Source organism: Choristoneura fumiferana, chromosome 15, assembly GCF_025370935.1.
Source record: "Choristoneura fumiferana chromosome 15, NRCan_CFum_1, whole genome shotgun sequence".
Lineage (NCBI taxonomy): Eukaryota > Metazoa > Arthropoda > Insecta > Lepidoptera > Tortricidae > Choristoneura > Choristoneura fumiferana.
In genome coordinates this window covers 1,984,964-2,003,635 of record NC_133486.1, presented here as the reverse complement: position 1 = coordinate 2,003,635, position 18,672 = coordinate 1,984,964, and the positions used below count along the sequence as shown (strand labels likewise).

The window sequence follows — 18,672 nt, the reverse complement described above, 5'->3', positions numbered from 1 at the left end:
GATGATGAAGTTTCTAAGTGTACACTCGTCGCAGCATAATAATATAACATTAAAATAAAAATGGTTTTTAAAAATAATCTTCAACAAATATTTCAGGGTCAAATACACACAATGGGGTCCCCTATCGAAATCAAACGGAGTCTCGGGAACGGGTACAAGCTGACTGTTATCTACCCCCACAACGAGGAGTGGGGGGCGGAGGAAGAGGAAGAGAGGACCAAGAAACTGCTCGCCGTCGTGAGGGACGTGGTGGCAAATGCACAGATTGTGGACGTCGATGGGTTGGATGTGGAGATTGGGTTACCTTTCTTTGATGTCCACGGGTTGAATAATGAGTGAGTATGAATTTTAAAGCTATTTATACTAGTGTTTACCCGTGGCTTTGCACGAGTGAATCATGGGTCCAACAGTTGAATTGAAAGTCCTGTATTTTACTAAATTCTCATAAGAATTCCCGAAAATTACATGTGGATTTTTATTAACGTTTGAAACAATCGTGCCGAATTTAATTTCTCTACTCCTACCGGTTGAAATTTTGAGATTTCATCTTGATCCCGTTGGACTATCGGGATAAAAACTAGCCTATGTGTTTTTCCAGATATCAAGCTATCTACATACCAAATTTCATCCAAATCCTTCCAGCCGTTTTAGCGTGAAGAAGTAACAAACATACACACACACACACTTACACACATATCTGGGCACACGGCAGTGCCCCTGCCAATTCGAGCAAAAGAAAGGCACGGCCGTACCATAGGTACTATTCTCAAAGCTACTGTCTCTGTAATTCTGTGCTAACATCTTTCAGCTTCCAAAAAGTGTGCTCCACGCTGGAGGCCCGCCAGTCCGAACTTGGCTTCTCGGCCTTCACGATGGACTGCAGCTCGCTGGAGCAGGTATTCTTCAACATCACCGCGCAGGCAGACGCCCAGGTCGAGTACGGAACCGTGTCGTCCAGCGATTCTGGAGGTAAGCCGCACAGATATAGATTACACTAGATTACGCAAATGCATCTACTTCGCGTGTCCGAACCCCGACCAAACGTCGGGGTTGGCCCCATACAAAGACTGAGCGCTAACTGACTATTCATGACTAGTGACTGACTCGAGCCCCACGGCGCGGGCGGGCGGCGCCTTTGAATCGATTTTGTGCGGACATCGGGGAATTCACATCGCTAATTCGCTCTTGAGACGTCACAGTAGATATAAAAAAGTAACACGGTTGGTTTTCATACAGATTGAGGTGTTTGCGTTATCTAGTGTAATCTATATCTGTAGTAAGCCATCTGAGAAATAATGAAATGAAGTGAAATTAAATTAAATTAAATTAAAGGAAGTGAAGTGAAGTTCAATTCAATTCAATTTATTCAAATCAAATGAACATTTCACTCATATTATATTGACCCGGATAACACGGTGTTCAGCACGAGTTTGCTTACGGATTAGCCCGAAACATGTCGAGCTAAACTCGATTTAAGAAGTGAGTTATCCGGGTCATTATATTTAATATGAAATTTATATGTTAGATTACACGGTGTTCAACGATTTATTAGTCACATACTACATTCAAACTTTACAAGTCATGTATAATGTTTTTTTTTTAATATTTATAATTCCCATACTATTTTTTTGATAAATGACTTCTGTTTAATGGGACAATTTTGCCAGCGTCAAGGTTAAGAGCTACAAATGATCTGAGTCAAGATTTTTTTCTTTTAATGAGTTACTCGGATAGTTGTGTCTTTTTCAACAAAGCTATATTTATTTTCATTTTTATTATTATTAATATTTTTTCAACTTACTCGTACTGGCACTTTACATGTTTTTTTTCGTCCAATGAGTCCTCAAAATTTCCGAATGTTCCAGAAGCCCCATCGAAGAGTGCGTCGAGTGCGAGCATAAAGACGGACCGTGCGCCCCTGGTGGACTCAGCCGGAGCCCTGACCGGCACCGCGTGGCAGCAGTTCCTCGCTTTACTGCACGTGCGGTATCTGCACTACATCAGGAACAGGTAAACATTCCGATACCAACATATATATAGACCCTACTACCTAGCAATGGAATTCGATTATCGCGCGCTGTTCCCTCGGGAACTGAGCATTTTTCCGGGATAAAGTAGCCTATGTCACTTTCTGGCCCATAAACTCTCAATGCCAAAAACCATGTCGATCCGTCACTCAGTTTCGACGTGAAAGACGGACAAACATACAAACACACACTTACGCATTTATAATATTAGATTGGATCTTTGGGGCCATCCATAAAGTAAGTCTCACCGATTAGGACAACCTTTTATCACTTCGTTTAAAAAGCAGCTGGACTAAGTAGCAAGTGGTCTGAAAAGCAACTGGTCCTTACCTATTCGTATCGGAAACTTGAAAGAAAAAAAGATTAGGTTAGGTTAGTGCTGCGTCAAGGCGCGAAGTGCCTCACGCGGAATAGGAGCTCCACGAAGCGGAGCTCCGTCGACTTTGGGTCATAGAATTAACGATGACCGAAGATCGAATAGACATTCGGGGAACTTTATAGACCTTGTGCTACTTAGACCGGCTGCTTTTTAGACAGTGATACTAATCCAAAATAAAATTAGGCAAGTATTCATTGTATTTTGAGAACTTAAACGTCATTTCCTCAGATGGCTGCTCTTCCTGCTGATAGTGCTGCCCTCTCTGTTCGTGGTCATCGCCATGGGTTTCTCCATGATCCGCCCGCCCGCAGACAACGAGCTGATGCTGCGACTGACTCCAGATATGTATCCTAGTGCCACCGAGTTCATGATGTAAGTATTGCTTAGTGGTTAGCTATAGCTTGAGGTTCTAAAATCAAATTTATTCCTTGTGTCAGAGTCAAGAGAGAAGGGTTCAAGTATATGACGACATATGTACCTACTCATTCTGCTTGCACGCAAATATGTGCGTTAGTCTGTAAGATATTTATTGTACGGTCCGGTTACCCGAAATGTTTTATTATTATTAGGTTGGTTGGCAATGCAGGTACAGTCAGCGAAAAAGGTTGTTCCAAAAGTTATTACGGACGGTACGGCGAGGGTAGATAGACACGTCGAGGGGAAAATGGGTTTTTTGCTCGAGTTTTACACTCTGCTTTTCACTTCGATGGCGAGGAAATGAAATAGCAACAGTGGAAACAATGATTCACTTTCTATGTACCTTTTATTTTTATGCATTATTATAATAATTATTTTTTTTCATTTTTTTTTAATGAGTTTTAGAGTATGTATGTATGTATGTATGTATGTAAATACTTTATTGTACATAAAACAAAAAATAATACAAAAATAAAAAACAACAAAACAAAAGAGTACAAAGGCGAACTTATCCCTAAAAGGGATCTTTTCAAGCTAACCTAAACACTAGAGCATAAAAAGTCATTTTATGTCGCCTAGATACAGCATAAACACGAACTTTACGAGCATGAGAAGTGAAAAACTTATTTCTGGATTCGCGCTGTCATCGTTCATCCACCATTACCTCTCATATTTCGTTTTCTAGATTTTTTTTACCGTACAACGGCAAAAACTACTAGACACTGGCAAAATTGTCCTCCGATGGACAGAGCCATATTTTTTTAAAGAAACAACAACAACTTATTTCTGTTTCAGACCACGCCCCACAGTGTATACTGAGAACATGAACCCATCGTTTGCTCAGCGTATCATGGACGTTTTGCGTCACGAGAAATCCGTTGTCAGAAATTGGACCAGTCAGGTAATTTTGTTAGCTCTCGTGACTCGAGAATAGATGATAACGTGCGCTTGTAAGGCGCTTGTCCATCAGCTAAAAATATGGCAGGCATGACAACATTTGGTCGTCAAAAATTGTTTGAGTATGTGTTGCGTTTAAAGTTATTACCCATTTGAAAACTTTTATTCGTATGAGTATTTTTCGCCAATTTGTTAAATTTCAAACAAACAGCCATGTCAAATTACAGCACAAGTAATTACGGATATGCAATCGTCGCCTCTATATCGTAGGCCTCCCCTTTTCCATCTACTCGTCCCTATTTGTAGCTTTCCTCATCTAACTATCAAAGTTTTTCGATAGATCGAAGCATTATTAATCACTAAAAATCGACTTACCAGTTCCGCTTTTTTATATCATGGGACACTTGATACACCTTAAATTGAAACCTTAAAGCTATAACCATAATTCCAGGACTCACCAACCTGTAGGTGTGAGGTGAGGCAAGTATGCAACGCGAGCGACAGTCCGTCAGCTCCGGAGATGATGCTGCTGCCAGACGCTGTCACGGCCAATGATTGGCTCATAGCGTCCCAGGAGGAGTACATCGAGAAACGGTAGGTCCTCTTGAGACCTCACGTACTTTCTAAACAACAAACCAATAGTAAATCCCAGGAAGAAATGTGCGTTCATGCAGTTCTTCCACTTCCACACTGTTAGAACACCACCACCACCTACACTGACGCGTGTCGGACTTAACCACAGCGACACAAACGTTCACGACTATACTTACGAGATGTTGGACTAACTACCCAAGTTATTTTTCTCAAACAAACTACAAAAATGTATAAACCGCTTTAACATGGATCTCTGAACGTCTGAATCTAATTAAATAACGTACGAAAAACCATCTATCTCTTTCTTCCAGTTACACCGGTTTCTCTTCGGCCCTGAAGAACAATATCACCATCCTGGTAGCGTGGTACAACAACAAGGGCCAGCACGCCCTGCCGGCCGCCGTCAACGCGCTCAACAGCGCCGCGCTCCGTGGGGTGGCCGGTGGACACGCTGCCATACTCACCTACTCGCACCCACTGAAGATATCGAGGGAACAACTCAGCAAGTCCACACTGTAAGTTAAATTAGTTTTATCGAAGCTGGAATGGTTTGCTGCTGGTCATTTCTTAGGTTACATGGGCTTCTCGAGAGCCTGTCCTAGGGTAAAGCAAAGCAAGCAGAAAGCCCGTGCAAAGTGCTACAGATAACGCGCGAGGTACGTATATTACCTTTCTAAAGAATGTGATAGGACGGTGTAGCGACTCCTGGCGGCATATAGTGAGTAACTATAAAAACTCTAAATCCTACATCCCGCCACCGAAGTTTCTCAACTCGGGCGCATGAATACAACTTCTAACGCTCTTCCTTCGGACTTAGGTCTTCAGGCATAACATCCGCCATGAGAAAGATCTCTCTACTGTAGCCTCACCTCCCACACGGAGACAGGAGCCGCAACTTGAATGTAACTGGGATTGATAAGCGTACGACAGCTGCTTCCTCTCTTATCTTCAGGCTCCAACAGCATTCAACTCGCACACTATCTGTAGGTCAAAGGAAAGATCCAAAATTAGGTGGGAAAGTGGTATCTCCAAGTTACTCTAGACCATAAATTATTAACCTTATTCTGTCACGCAGTAAACTGGAAGGAGATAACATGAGAGATCACATCCTATCGGAGGCCAAGATCCACTTCGGGTCGCTGAGCCAGCGGAGTAGTAGTATTCTATTCTACCCCCTTCGCCTCGCATTCCCTTTTCGAAGATTTTGCGTCCTATTTTTTATGACTGTTTTTCGATTTGTCAGCTTTGCCATTGCCCAACAAAGTCAGAAAGGGGTGTTGTCGCCTTCCTACTACAAATTTGTTTATTAACAGCTCCCCTTCATTCCCAGTTTACAGCACGTGGCGGACGCCGGCATATCGGGCATGCTGCTGATAGGCTACAGCCTGGTGAGCGCGGGCGCCGCCGTGTACCTGGTGGGCAGCCGCACCAGCCAGCAGAAGCGGCTGCAGCTGCTGAGCGGAGTCAGCCCCGCGCTCTACTGGGCCGCCGCGCTGACCTCTGACATGGCGGTAACTTTTGATACGTTAAGGAAGAAAGCAATGGGGTTCAATAAAAAATAAATAAATAATCTGACCCAAGCATCCCATAGAGCCTAACGGGAGAATGCATGCTCCTCTTTCGGCTTTCCAGCAAATGGCTGAGGCAAGACTCTACCTGTGGGTAGATAAGAAACATCTCCAACTCTTTCCTCCGCGTAGTCAGCTTCAGGGAGTTGGGAACGTGCAGCCAGTGATAGTTCATATATTATTATTTCAGGTGGAAACCATCCACTGATAGATGTAAGCTGTCCCCGAAGATCTCTTCAGAAATCGGTTTTGTGTAACCCAGAATCCATGACTTTCCACTATTGTCATTAGTATAGTTAGTAATTAATTTAATTTGGGAAACTCTATCTATTACTTTACATGTAGCTGGATAATCCAAGGAAGGCCTTGAAGTCTCAATTATGTTCAGAATACTGGGCATTATGCTCTTAAACAGTCATGTCGTCTTCTGAATCCACCAAGCAAAGAACCATGCGCAAAAGATCGCATGGGGCATTACCTAAGTTTTTTCAACATCTTGCTGAAGTTGGAGAAAGTTTGCCAAATGGAGACCCTCGTCACCATTCGACAACTTTCTTCGAGGAATATTATAAATCACCCGTTCGTACCATGTTTTCGATTTGTTACTAACTATGGTTTGTGTGGTTTCTTTCAGATTATAGTCGTCAACATCATTACTTCTGTGTGCGTGCTGGAAGCCTTCGGTTTCCCTGTGTTCGTGTCGAGAAGCAACTTGCCTGCTATCTGCTTATTACTGCTCCTGTTCGGGTAAACTGCAATACTTATTAAACCTTCTCTAAATATTCTAAGTTTGCGATTATAATTCGTTAAACGTCTATGAATTTTTTACCAATCTCAGTGGATCTCAGAAGACAGTAAAAAAACAGAAAGGTTGTATAAATTTCCCACCAATGTCAAGTTATTAGCTATCGGCCTATGATGTTCCATGAATTGGCCAGGAAACCATTGAGCGATGACCAGGGTGTACTGGCCCATACACTCTTCCCTCCGAATGAAACCACAGCTCCTGGTCACATGATCTTTATCTTCTAGATGTAACTTCCTTTATTAAGGCAACTTCGTCGCCACTGTCAAAAATCTTGAAAACAGACAAATTAAGAACTGAAATATCTCACACAAAATCGTTACCTGAACATTGTGACCTCAAAAATCTATTTTTTCAAAGATGGTAGATTTTTTGACATTCATAACTGCTGGTTATAGCCTAAATTGAATAAAGATATTTTGACTTTTGACTTTGACTTTGATGCAAAAGTGACTTTTCCTTCAGCTATTCATGCGGCAGTCTGGTGCATCTGCTGGAGAAGCTGTTCACGGAGCCCAGTTTAGCGAACATGGTGATATTCTGCGCCAACGTGTTCTTCGGTCTGTCTGGCATCACCATACTGCTCATTATGGACATCATCTCAGAATCTGAGGTCCGTATTAAAGTTGAATATAATCCTAGTAGCATTAGTGTACGTAAGACATCCAAAACCGGTTTCAACTGTACGAGAAAACCGTTTTCTCCGTGCAATAAAAACCGAGATTGGATCTTTAGAAATACAATTTGAAGGCGTCGAGGCCGAGACCCTTCGTCCGTGCGATCCTGGCAGTCTGCGGCAAAATAGTTAGTGGCTAATCTATATCACACGGGACCAAAGAGCCGGCAGCTTCCTCGGACAAAGAATTTGAATTTCTATACGTACGTACTACGTTTTAGTTTTTTTTTTAAGATTAATTGTTGGTAATAGTTATAAATTTTAGAATCAATTTAAATAAATTTGATTTGTGTTACTACTTGTTTATTAAGCATTACTTTTCTATCTACGTTTATCTGCAGGCGACTGACAACGCCCGGTGGGTTCTTCATAAAATCTTCATGCTGTCTCCGCAATTCATCCTTGGGGACGCACTTCTCGAGATCGCCAAGAACACAGTACAAGCCCAGGTACAATAATAATCCAGGCTTTGGTAATCTAACTGTAAAATAATGATATATTGATTATACTTAAACCTACGAGTACAGTTTACTTTCATATCCGTACCAAGTTTCAAGACGGTCTAACTGTTGTAGAGTTATTTCCTGCGGAGACAATCCTATACTATCAGAATTTAACTACCAGACAATTGTACTGTCACCGAACTAACATAAGTACGCCGAATTTCAGCTGAATCAGATGACAAGGAAGCGGTGGAAAATGGTTAGCAAATTTTAAAACGACAACTTTCTAACTTAGTTACTTAACTACACACAATCATGGGAAAGTAAATGCTTTTAAATAAAATAATAGAAATTCATACGACGCCCAAATTGAAAATAAACGAGTTGCGATTTATTTTGATTTGAGCTTGAAATCTTTAACTGGCGCCCAACTTGGGACTTGAGTAAAATATTCTTCAAAAGTACTTTCATTCAGACATTTTTTCTAATCTAAGGTATTAGAGCGTTTTGGTATGGACACCTACAAGGACCCATTAACGAGTGACCTCCTGAGGTACCACTACATCGCCTCTGCGCTGCTCGGGACACTGTTGCTGATGCTGAACTTGGCTGTGGAGTACGACTGCTTCGAAGTCCTGCTGGCCAGGTAGACTTCTTACACCACTGTTTCTTCTTCTTCTTCTTCTTCAACCTTGATGTACCCAATGCTGAGTAAAGGTCTCTTCCATTTTAGACCATTCTGTGCGGTCCTGAGTTTTCCGCATCCAGTCCTTCCCAGCCGCTCGCACCAAATCGTCCGTCCATCTTGCTGGCTGCCTCCCCACATTCCTGAACCCCTTTCGTGGTCTCCACTCCAATAACTTTTTGCCCCATCTTCCATCGAACCTACCGCAAATATGGCCCGCCCACTTCCACTTCCTAGACCTAGAGGCATCTTAATTTTTGTTTACACCACTTTTGTATAATGTCGTGAAATGATCCCCCCTTCCTCCCCCCTTTCCCTACCCTTTCCCCTCCCGCCTTTGCCATCATGAATCAAAAGGACGGGAGGTGAAATACGTTAGTGCGTGTGAAAATTGACAGGAGGTGGCTAAGACCACAGGAGTTTTTTTCAACTGTCACAAATCACCAGTCGCCCTTTATACAGAATATCTTCAAATAATTCCGAAATACTTAAGCACTCCGAAGGATTTTTCATTAGCTTTTTTTAAGTGTAATCTTGCCTTTGGCGCTGTGGATGGAAACCCATTATGGATTATTGTGGATTATAAAAAACTTAATTATACAAAGGGTGTTCAAGGTCAGTCAAATTTATCCTACTATCTGCTGAAATATTTCGGAATAATTTGAAAACACCTTTTAGTACAGTCACCTTTCACAGCGGAGAATGCAAAAATAGCTGATGCAATACAATACAATACAGTAACTCTTTATTGAACACTAACACAGTAAGCAGTACAGAAAACACAAGTAACTATATGGAGATTTTCCAAGGTAAGCATTAGGCGGCCTTATCGCTTCAGAGCGATATCTTCCCGGCAACCCAGCAGGCAGACGGATACGTATCTGCCCTAGAAATAGAGTCGAATCTTACGCACGCTTTGTTTTGCAAATATTGGTATTGGTGCCATCAGTCAAATATGTGGTCTACCACCCTAAATCGTTTGCATCCCTGTATTATTATTATTATTATTTTGTATTTTTTTTAATTGTATACCTACTGTAGTTTTTAAGTATTTTATTTTTAATTATTTTATGTTGAAAAAATTACTTACTGCCAAGCTTCTTGCGGCGCATTCTTCTTGGCAATGATGGTCTTTTTGAAAGCGCTGGTAGTTTAAAAAATGACGTGTAAAAGTGCCCATTGCGGCCTAGGTACTTACTGAATGAATGATTTGAAATTTGAATTTGTTTGATTTGAAATCTTGAAATTTGAAATCATGTCATAAAACAATAATGCCAATAGACGTGTCTGTCAACTCGAAAATTCGACTTTAGCGACATATTCATTTGATAGGAACTTATTTAAAAATTGATAGAACACTTATTTGGCTGATGGTACATGAGTGTGACGGAATTTAATAATTACCTACTTGTTTTTTCAGGTTCCGTAGCAGATCGATGTCCTCTCGAAGCACGGAGCTGGAGGCAGCCGACGTGGTGCGCGAGCGCAGCCGCGTCTCCGCCGCCGTCGCCGCCGCGCGTGCGCGAGTCGTCCGACTGCCCACCATTGGGAACATCAATGCTGGTACGTGCCCTGTGTTAGCTAGTGTTTGGAAATACTCGAGTCTTTTAGTCTGTGATTGAAAACCTTGGAGTCCTTTTTAGAGGTTATTTGAAGGAAAAGTTTTTCTGAGATGTATTAGTTTTAAACTCAGTCTTATAAAAGGCTCATTCTTCTTTAAAGCTCAGGGTTTCCAAGCTAAAGCATTTTTAAGGTTGAAAAGGTACCAGTTTTGTGTCAAAATTGTGTCTTTTTGTTATTCCTTTCCTTGTTCCTAATACTTACCTAAGGTAGATTGTAAAGCTAAAAGGCTGCTGGTCTTATTTTTCTGGTTTTTCTATGCATCTATATTTGAATTTGTATTTTCGATATGGGTTTTACGGGATGTCCGTAAAAGTAACAAAAAATTTGGAATTGAAATAAAAAATACAAAAAGATTCCAAACAATCAATCTTAATTTGATTGCTTAATAACGACATCTCTTGTCCGGGTGAGTGGTTAGTTTCAATGGGGTGCTGAAAGTTTCTCGATGAGAGCTACAGCATAGATGTCGCTAGTGTCGCTGCTTAAGTGACTAAGAAAACAAACAAGCTGAGATATGTGGTGCATAGAAGAAATTCGTGTCTGTATCACTGTCCAATGGTGGTGTAGTGGTATAGCACGTGGCACGGAATGCCCATGACCTGGGTTCGATTCCCAGCGCTGGTCTTATTTTTCTGGTTTTTCTATGCATCTATATTTCAGTTTGTATTTTCGATATGGGTTTTACGGGATGACTGTAAAATTTGGAATTGAAATAAAAAATACAAAAAGATTCCAAAAAACAATCTTAAAGCTAAAAGGCACAATAAATAAAACATATAACTTTCCCCACAGGTTTTATAGACACAGAAGGCATGAAGAACTCAGTGAAGCGCATGGTGTCGACAACAGCCGACGTGGCCCAATGTGTGGGGCTGGGCAAACAGTACCACGCCCTAGGGAGGCCGAGGGTCGCTGTGGGGGGACTGACGCTGGGCGTACCCCCCTCACAGGTAGGCATGGAGAATTTGGTGAACCACATGGTGTAGATGACAGCCGAAGTGGCATGGTGTGTGGGGCTAGGCACGCATTACCACGCGTTACAGAGGCAGCTAATCGCTGTGGGGGGACTGACACTGAGCATATCCCCCCTCACAGGTGTTGATGAAACGCAAGGTGTTGATGATGACTAAAAAAAATGGCGCAGTGCGAGGACAAAATGAATTGTTTTTAATCTATGAATACAGTTCTTACAGTCACAGTTGGGTCGATCAACTTTTTCTTGTTTGTTATTTTGTCCCGTTGTCGAAGAGACAACAGTGACAGAGTTTCTTAAAAAAACTGCTTTAATATATGCGACTAATGTGTGAAATAGTCCATAAAATAATGAGCTTGTAACTGTGACAAAAATGTAAGCTTGATGAATTTTAACCACAGAAAACATATAGAAACTCGTGGTTTTAGAGAGTTGTCCAGGGGACGTAACCATGGCAACGAGGCACATCAAGAAGTTGATCGACCCAGTTACAGTCTTGTCACTAAAATCGATGAAATTTTTAGCTCCACGACCGCTCTTCCACTATACTGCTGACTAAACCAACTGACATATTTTCTAAGAATTCTTACTGTATGGTGTTTCAGTGCACAGCGCTACTGGGAGAGAATGGAGCGGGCAAGTCCACCACGTTCGCTATGCTGACGGGAGAAGTCCGGCCCACTGCTGGGCAGATATACCTCAACGATATCCCCGCCACCGCGCGGCTTATAGGCAGCGGTCTTATCAGTAAGTAGTTGGCTTTTCGTTCAACAAAGTTTCGCGGCACACCTCTTAAAAATAGCCAAGTGCGCGTCAGACTGGCGCGTAGAGTACCTAAACTGTTCCGTACCCATAATATGCATAGTAATAATATAACGGACAGCGTAAGCTTGTGAATAAGGTCTTGACACCTTTAGTAGGTACGAATACGGCACACCTAAAAATATACGCGGCACACCGGTTGAAAACCTCTGGTCTAGATACGCACCCGTTACGTAGAATATTAGAGGCCGTCCTTAAAATTCCTCACACCAATTTTGACCACTTTTAGCCCCCCCCCCCCCCATTGTCATTCGTATTGCTATGATAATTGCAATGATTTTGTTCCTGTGTCACAAACCGCCTTGCCCCCCCAAATGTTGAATGACTTATATAATCAAAAAAATAAAGTCAAAAGTCAAAAGTATTTATTTGCCAGAATACAGTACAGGAAGGTCTTACATTGTATATTTTTATTTCAGTGTATTCAGCCTACATGCAGGCGTGCAAATATTCTGTTGAGAGGCGTATAATTATTTTATTACAATTACAAATTTCCTATGTCAAATGTCAAAAGTTCAATAATAATTTTCAAATAATACAAAACAATACCAAATTTTTTTTTTCTACAAATAACTCTTAATGGTATAAAAACATCTGTTGAGAAGCCAACTCGTCAACTTATTCTTAAAACTATTTCCCCGGAGAGCCTTAATGTCATGCGGCAGGTTGTTATATAATCTGTGCTAAAACGCCTTTGCTTACAGGTTATTGTCCTCAAAACGACGCTCTAGACCCGCTGCTAACCGTGAGAGAAACGCTGCGGTTCTACTGCCGATTAAGAAGCATTGAACAGGAAGATGAGGTATGTTTTTTATTTCTTTTAATAATAATAAATCCTGCCATGAACCAGCAGTGCTTGCACTGTTGTGTTTCGGCGTGGAGAGTAAGACAGCCGGTGAAATTACTGGCACTTGAGGTATCCCATCTTAGGCCTCTAGGTTGGCAACGCATCTGCTATCCCCCTAGTGTTGCAAATGTTTATGGGCGGTGGTGATCTCTGAACGTAGATATAGTTAGTGTTTAGTATTTTAACTAAGGGACCCCATACATCCCTGTATTTCTTTTATTATTATTTTTTTGTATTTTTTTTTTTTTTAATTGTATAATATCGTTTTTAAGTATTTTATTTGTAATTATATTTTTATGAAAAAATGACTTTCTGCCAAGTTTCTTGCGGCGCATTCTTCTTGGCAATGATGGTCTTTCCGAAAGCGCTGGTAGTTTAAAAAAATGACGTGTAAAAGTGCCCATTGCGGCCTATTTACTGAATAAATCATTTGAATTTGAATTTGAAAATCTCTTACCATCAGGAGACCCACTTGCTCGTTTTCCATCCAGTTGAATAAAAAAAAACTTTATTTACTCTCACACAGGCTTATAATAGTTATAATCTATTACAGGGTTTGGCAATTAAGGTAGGATTGAATTGATCCGGCTGGTGTGAGAGCTTGGTGTCCGTACTAGGAAGACCTGGTGACAGATCACCAAGCCCCCGCCCCGGTAGGGCAGCAAAAAATTAACTGATTAAATAATGTAAATTTATCGAGTCAATGATTATTGAATAATTAACGTACCTATAATAATCCTACTAATATTATAAATGTGAAAGTTTGTGAGTGGGTTTTTACTTCTTCACGCTGAAACGGCTGGACGGATTTGGATGAAATTTGCCAAAAAGTTAGTTTATAACCTGGATTAAAACATAGGATACTTTTTATCCCGATATTCCCACGGGATAGGGATAAAATCTCTAAATAACAACCTCTGGGCTTAGAGTCATGAAATTTGGTGTGTAGATAGCTGGTCATCTGGAATAAAACATAGCTTACTTTTTAAATACCTATATTTCTCTGTTTGGGTTTATTTGCCACGACCCCCATAACCCCCCCCCCCCCTGGATCCACCCATTCACTGCGTCTAAGCGTTGCTCCGTCGGCAGGTGATAAAGCGCACGCTGGAGATGTTCGAGCTGACGAAGTACGGTCCGGTGCGTAACGGAGCGCTGAGTGGCGGCAACAAGCGCAAGCTGTGCGCCGCCGTCGCCTTCATGGGCCGCACGCCGCTCGTGCTGCTCGACGAGCCTACCAGGTAATTAGTACACTGCGTCTTAAAGGGCGGTAAATAAGGAATTACGAACGAGAGACTATTAGAAGCCTGAAGTCGAAGACTGAGGGCTTTAATGAGTCGATTTTCGTAATTCTAGTACCGCTCGTGCGACATACAATGTTTGTCATCACATTTGCGAGTAAAATTTTATATTTCTTAAAAAATATAATTGTGCCAAATACTGGCGATACCTTGGGCTGCGATCTTGGTAGCACCACTCTCCCCCTCCCGCAGCATGCGCCGCAGCGTGCGTGTGCGTGTGGGCCAGCAGCAGCGCGCGCAGCAGTATCAGTACGGGCATTGACTAATTTACCGACCTTGGGCTTCATGACAAGAAAATTTGTACGCGCAATGACTCATTTACCGACCTTCGGCTTCATGACAAGAAAATTTGTACGCGCAATGACTCATTTACTGACCTTTGGCTTCATGACAAGAAAATTTGTACGCGCAATGACTCATTTACCGACCTTGGGCTTCATGACAAGAAAATTTGTACGCGCAATGACTCATTTACCGACCTTGGGCTTCATGACAAGAAAAATTTTACGCGCAATGACTCATTTACCGACCTTGGGCTTCATGACAAGAAAATTAGTACGGGCAATGACTCATTTACCGACCACAGGTTTCATGACAAACACATTAAGGTCGAGGGTTTTATTTGGGGGGTTGCAACCAAGGTAGCCTGCATGTTGCGACACTGTTTACGAGCAAGTGTGATGAAAAATCTATTTACAAGCTTTTATTTAGTTTCACCTGTCCCGTTGTATGTCTGTCTGTCTGTCTGTAGTCAAATCTTGCAAATTAAATTCTTCTTCTTCCAGTAGTCAGATTGACTTGAAATTTGGAATACTTATGTACCGCGTGACAATACAATAATCTAGTAGTGACATCCTGGTAGTCCAGCCAGGATCGTTTTCGCGCCAGGAGTTATACGTTGGATGTGGACATTAACTTTACACGCGCTAATACTTCGTAACATCGACTTCAGATGTAACTCTTGGTTAATACTCGTAACATCGACTATTGTAGCTCTATGTTGTTGGGTGACAATGTAAGTACAGTCAGCAAAGGAAGCGTAAGTATTAATTAATATATATACTCGTATATTATTTCATAAAAATTTAATGAATTCGTCATAGACTTTTATATTATTTAAAAAACGAGCAAATGTTTATTAACGGTTTTTAAAGAAAATAAAAGTCTACGAATATAACGAATAATTGTTGCAGAAGACACATTAACCTTATATATTAATAACAGCTCTATCAGACCACATTTTTAATTTTCATTCAATTTTTATGGAATAAACTTGTAAATCGAGAAAAACTAACAAAAATGCAACGGTGCCAGCTCAGCAGGTATAAACGCTGTTAATAAGTTGTAAACGCTTCAGCGGCATGGACCCGCTGTCCCGCGCGTGCGTGGCGCGCGGCGTGCGCGCGGCGTGCGCGGCGCGGCGCGGCGTGCTGCTGTCGACGCACGCGTTACGCGACGCGCGTCGCCTGGCCGCGCGCGTCGCCTTGATGCGACGCGGCGCGCTGTGCGCCTTAGCTGAAGTCGACGACTGTCTTAACCGGTAAGGAATGATAGATATTGTATAATTTTAGGTAAAAGTGCTACGCGACAAGCAAAAGAATAATGAGTGACTTTGTCACAACCAGAAGAAACTAAGCTTTATAACTAGGTTTACAAAAACCAAAAAGTTCCAACAAGGAATACCTGGACTCATCATTAATCACTCACTCACTCTTTGTCGGACCCTAACTGGTTCTCCTCTCATCTTCTCAAAGGTTGACTGGTAGAGATCCCTTAAAGGGATAAGTCCGCCTTTGTACAAGTATCTCAAAGTTTGTCAATTGTGTTTTGTTTCTTTTCTTTTGTACAATAAAGAGTTTACATACATATACACACATACATACATAATTTAGTAAACTATCGCATTAGTGATGGTGGAATGAAAAAAAAACAATAGCCGCTTTTACACATCCCACTGCCGGGCACTTTGACAACTTTGACATTTGTGCCATGTTTGTGATTGGTTATAGTACATTGTGTCTTAAGGGCGGTAAATAAGGAATTACGAACGAGACTCTATTAGAAGCCCAAAGTCGAAGACTGAGGGCTTTAATGAGTCGATGTTCGTAATTCTAGTACCGCCCGTGCGACATACAATATTTTTCATCACATTTGCGAGTAAAATTGTATATTTGTAAAAGAAAACCTAATATTTTTTCAAAAATTGCCGATACCGCTGATTGCGCTCTTGGCAGCGCCCTCCGCAGCATGTGCATGGCGTGCGTGTGCAGCGCGCGAGTTAAAGGTGTTGACAGCCCTAATATCTCTTTTGTCAGCAGAAACTAACGCATCTTCAGCACTGCCGAATACGTCCAATGCTGAACTGCATTAAATTATATTTATAAAATAGTGTAATTTATTTATTTTTAGTTAGAATACTCTTAACTGTAAGACTGGATTGTTACTCTGCTAGTTTGAATAAAAATAAGTAAAATAAATTATTTTTTTTAAATTAAAGTCCTGACGATCCACTTAATTGGCCGCAGCCGTTAGGAAATCCCGTCGTTATCCTTCTGCGTCCTGTATCCCGATTTACGTTTCGGGATCGCGTCGCGTCGGCATCGTGCGTTTCACGCTTGAACGGGAAGAACGAACAAATAAATTTATTAAGCATCGTCAAGAGGCCGCCGCAGAAGAAGCTGTCCAGTTCCAGCCGATCCAGTCACTCCAGGAAGCTGTCCAGATCCAGCAGATCCCTGCCAGTCCAGAGATTCCAACCAGCCGTAAGGACACGTGAAAGCTGAAGCTGCCGGGGGAATGTGAGTCAATCTTTTTCATCATCCTTTCTGTCCTTCATACGTATGCCTTATGTGCATTAAATATATATGTGTTATTAGGGATTAGCCAACGCCGTAATAACATCGTTACAATATTTGTAGAGCGTCAAATTCCACTCACAATATTGACCCAGTTACCCTTTAAGCATTATAGCTAAGTAATTGTTGTGTAATTTTTTTTTTTAATTTATAATGGAAGGCATTAACCGAGTTCCTGTGGAAATAGTTAAGATTATCCCGATCTTTTGCGAAGGGGAGAGGGAGAACACTCCCATTATTTATAAAAAAGTGTGAGAGTACATTATAAGTAAATGCGGGGGAGGACGCTCAAAACGAGTATCTATTTCATGTAATTACGAGTAGACTCGCAGGGCCTGCCGCGAACCTAGTAGGGGAACGTGATCAAATTAGTAATTGGGGCGAGCTAAAATATTTGCTATAGCCAACATTTTGGCGATCCCAGGACCGAGGAATGCCTACTGTAGAGCTCAGAGCGTTAAAAAATAAATAGGGCGAAAGTTATTTGGATTTCTGTCATAGAGTTCAACACCATAGAAGTATCTTACTAGCGAAAGTAATAGAGAGCATTAACGACGTCACATTGCGTGCTGCCAAAACTCAGATTTACACGCATACTTCCTTGAATGTTTTTCTTTATAATTTGCCACCATTTTTAGTTCGTTTAGTGAGACTAAGAATATAACGACCTTAGAAGATGCTCTGAAAACCGTCATGGAGGAACAAAACTTCCAGACAGTTTACGACATGAAAAAATCCATCTAGACCATCTTTAGAATTAACAAGACCGAACCCTAGTAGTTTCGGAGAATACCCCCAGAAACAGTAGTATAGGTTACGAAAATCAGCAGCAACAGAACATAGGTCATAGGCCACCGATTAATTTAGGTAACTCAATGCAGTTTAGAAATAACGACCGCAGAATGGTATAATTCACATAACTTTAGAAATCAATCGCAACAGCTCAGTAGGTTCCCACATAGTCAGCATATGACGGCCAATGCACCTTTTAATGCAACGCCGAGTCAGCACAGGCCGGTCAACGTACCGCCCCCGCTCGCGACATACACGGTAATACAACACCTCACGGGACGTCGAGTTCAAACACCGATGTCACAATGCGGACGGCTAGCTCAAGGCGTGTAAATTATACCGAAAATTTTGATCAAAATAACGTTTTGGAACCTAGTGCAGGACCCTCGTCCGGGCCCGTACCAGGACCATGAAAATGAGGTAGAAAATTTTTGCATAGGGGCCTCAGGAAGCGGGAAAGAATAGAGCTAAATTATAATGAACTACGCAGATTGCCACATATCGTTATACCCGAATTGGAGGCTGTATTTATGATAGATACAGAAGTACGAGGTCTTTTATCAGTCCCCAATGGCGGACCAGTATTACCACAAATTTAAGCAGCAGGAAAGTTTTGAGGTCGTTTAGTACCCACGCGACGAGTAGACACAATGAAGTTGTGTACACTCCCCTGCCAAAAATATTAATAGCTCCGATCGTCATATTAATTTTATGTATATAGTTGTAGACAGTAAATATGACGGCTTGATCGGTAGCGACCTACTTAAAACAGTTGGAACGCGAATATAGATATGAAAAGCCAAATGCTTTTTACTAGAACGGCACAAATACCTATAATTTACACACCTCCTATGAAGGAAACGTATATATTGCCCCCACGTAGCGAACTTAGGGGTTAAATTGCCGGTAAATTTATTAAAAGCGATGCCATATTAGGTTTTAAACAATTTACGGAAGGGATTAGAATG

At 41.5% G+C, this 18,672-nt stretch overlaps 1 protein-coding gene across 1 annotated transcript in view; it reads left to right on the top strand.

The window, feature by feature from the left end:
• Positions 1 to 18,672, top strand: part of LOC141435557 (uncharacterized) — a gene marked incomplete in the record, with an annotated part of 117,491 nt that overhangs the window by 88,962 nt on the left and 9,857 nt on the right. The window contains 18 exon segments of the mRNA XM_074098271.1: positions 97 to 335; positions 809 to 969; positions 1,866 to 2,010; positions 2,635 to 2,778; positions 3,619 to 3,724; positions 4,172 to 4,314; positions 4,626 to 4,829; positions 5,645 to 5,825; positions 6,517 to 6,629; positions 7,153 to 7,300; positions 7,705 to 7,812; positions 8,301 to 8,452; positions 9,912 to 10,054; positions 10,907 to 11,064; positions 11,693 to 11,834; positions 12,614 to 12,711; positions 13,849 to 13,997; positions 15,415 to 15,597. Of these exon segments, the coding sequence (XP_073954372.1) occupies positions 97 to 335; positions 809 to 969; positions 1,866 to 2,010; positions 2,635 to 2,778; positions 3,619 to 3,724; positions 4,172 to 4,314; positions 4,626 to 4,829; positions 5,645 to 5,825; positions 6,517 to 6,629; positions 7,153 to 7,300; positions 7,705 to 7,812; positions 8,301 to 8,452; positions 9,912 to 10,054; positions 10,907 to 11,064; positions 11,693 to 11,834; positions 12,614 to 12,711; positions 13,849 to 13,997; positions 15,415 to 15,597 (2,717 nt within the window).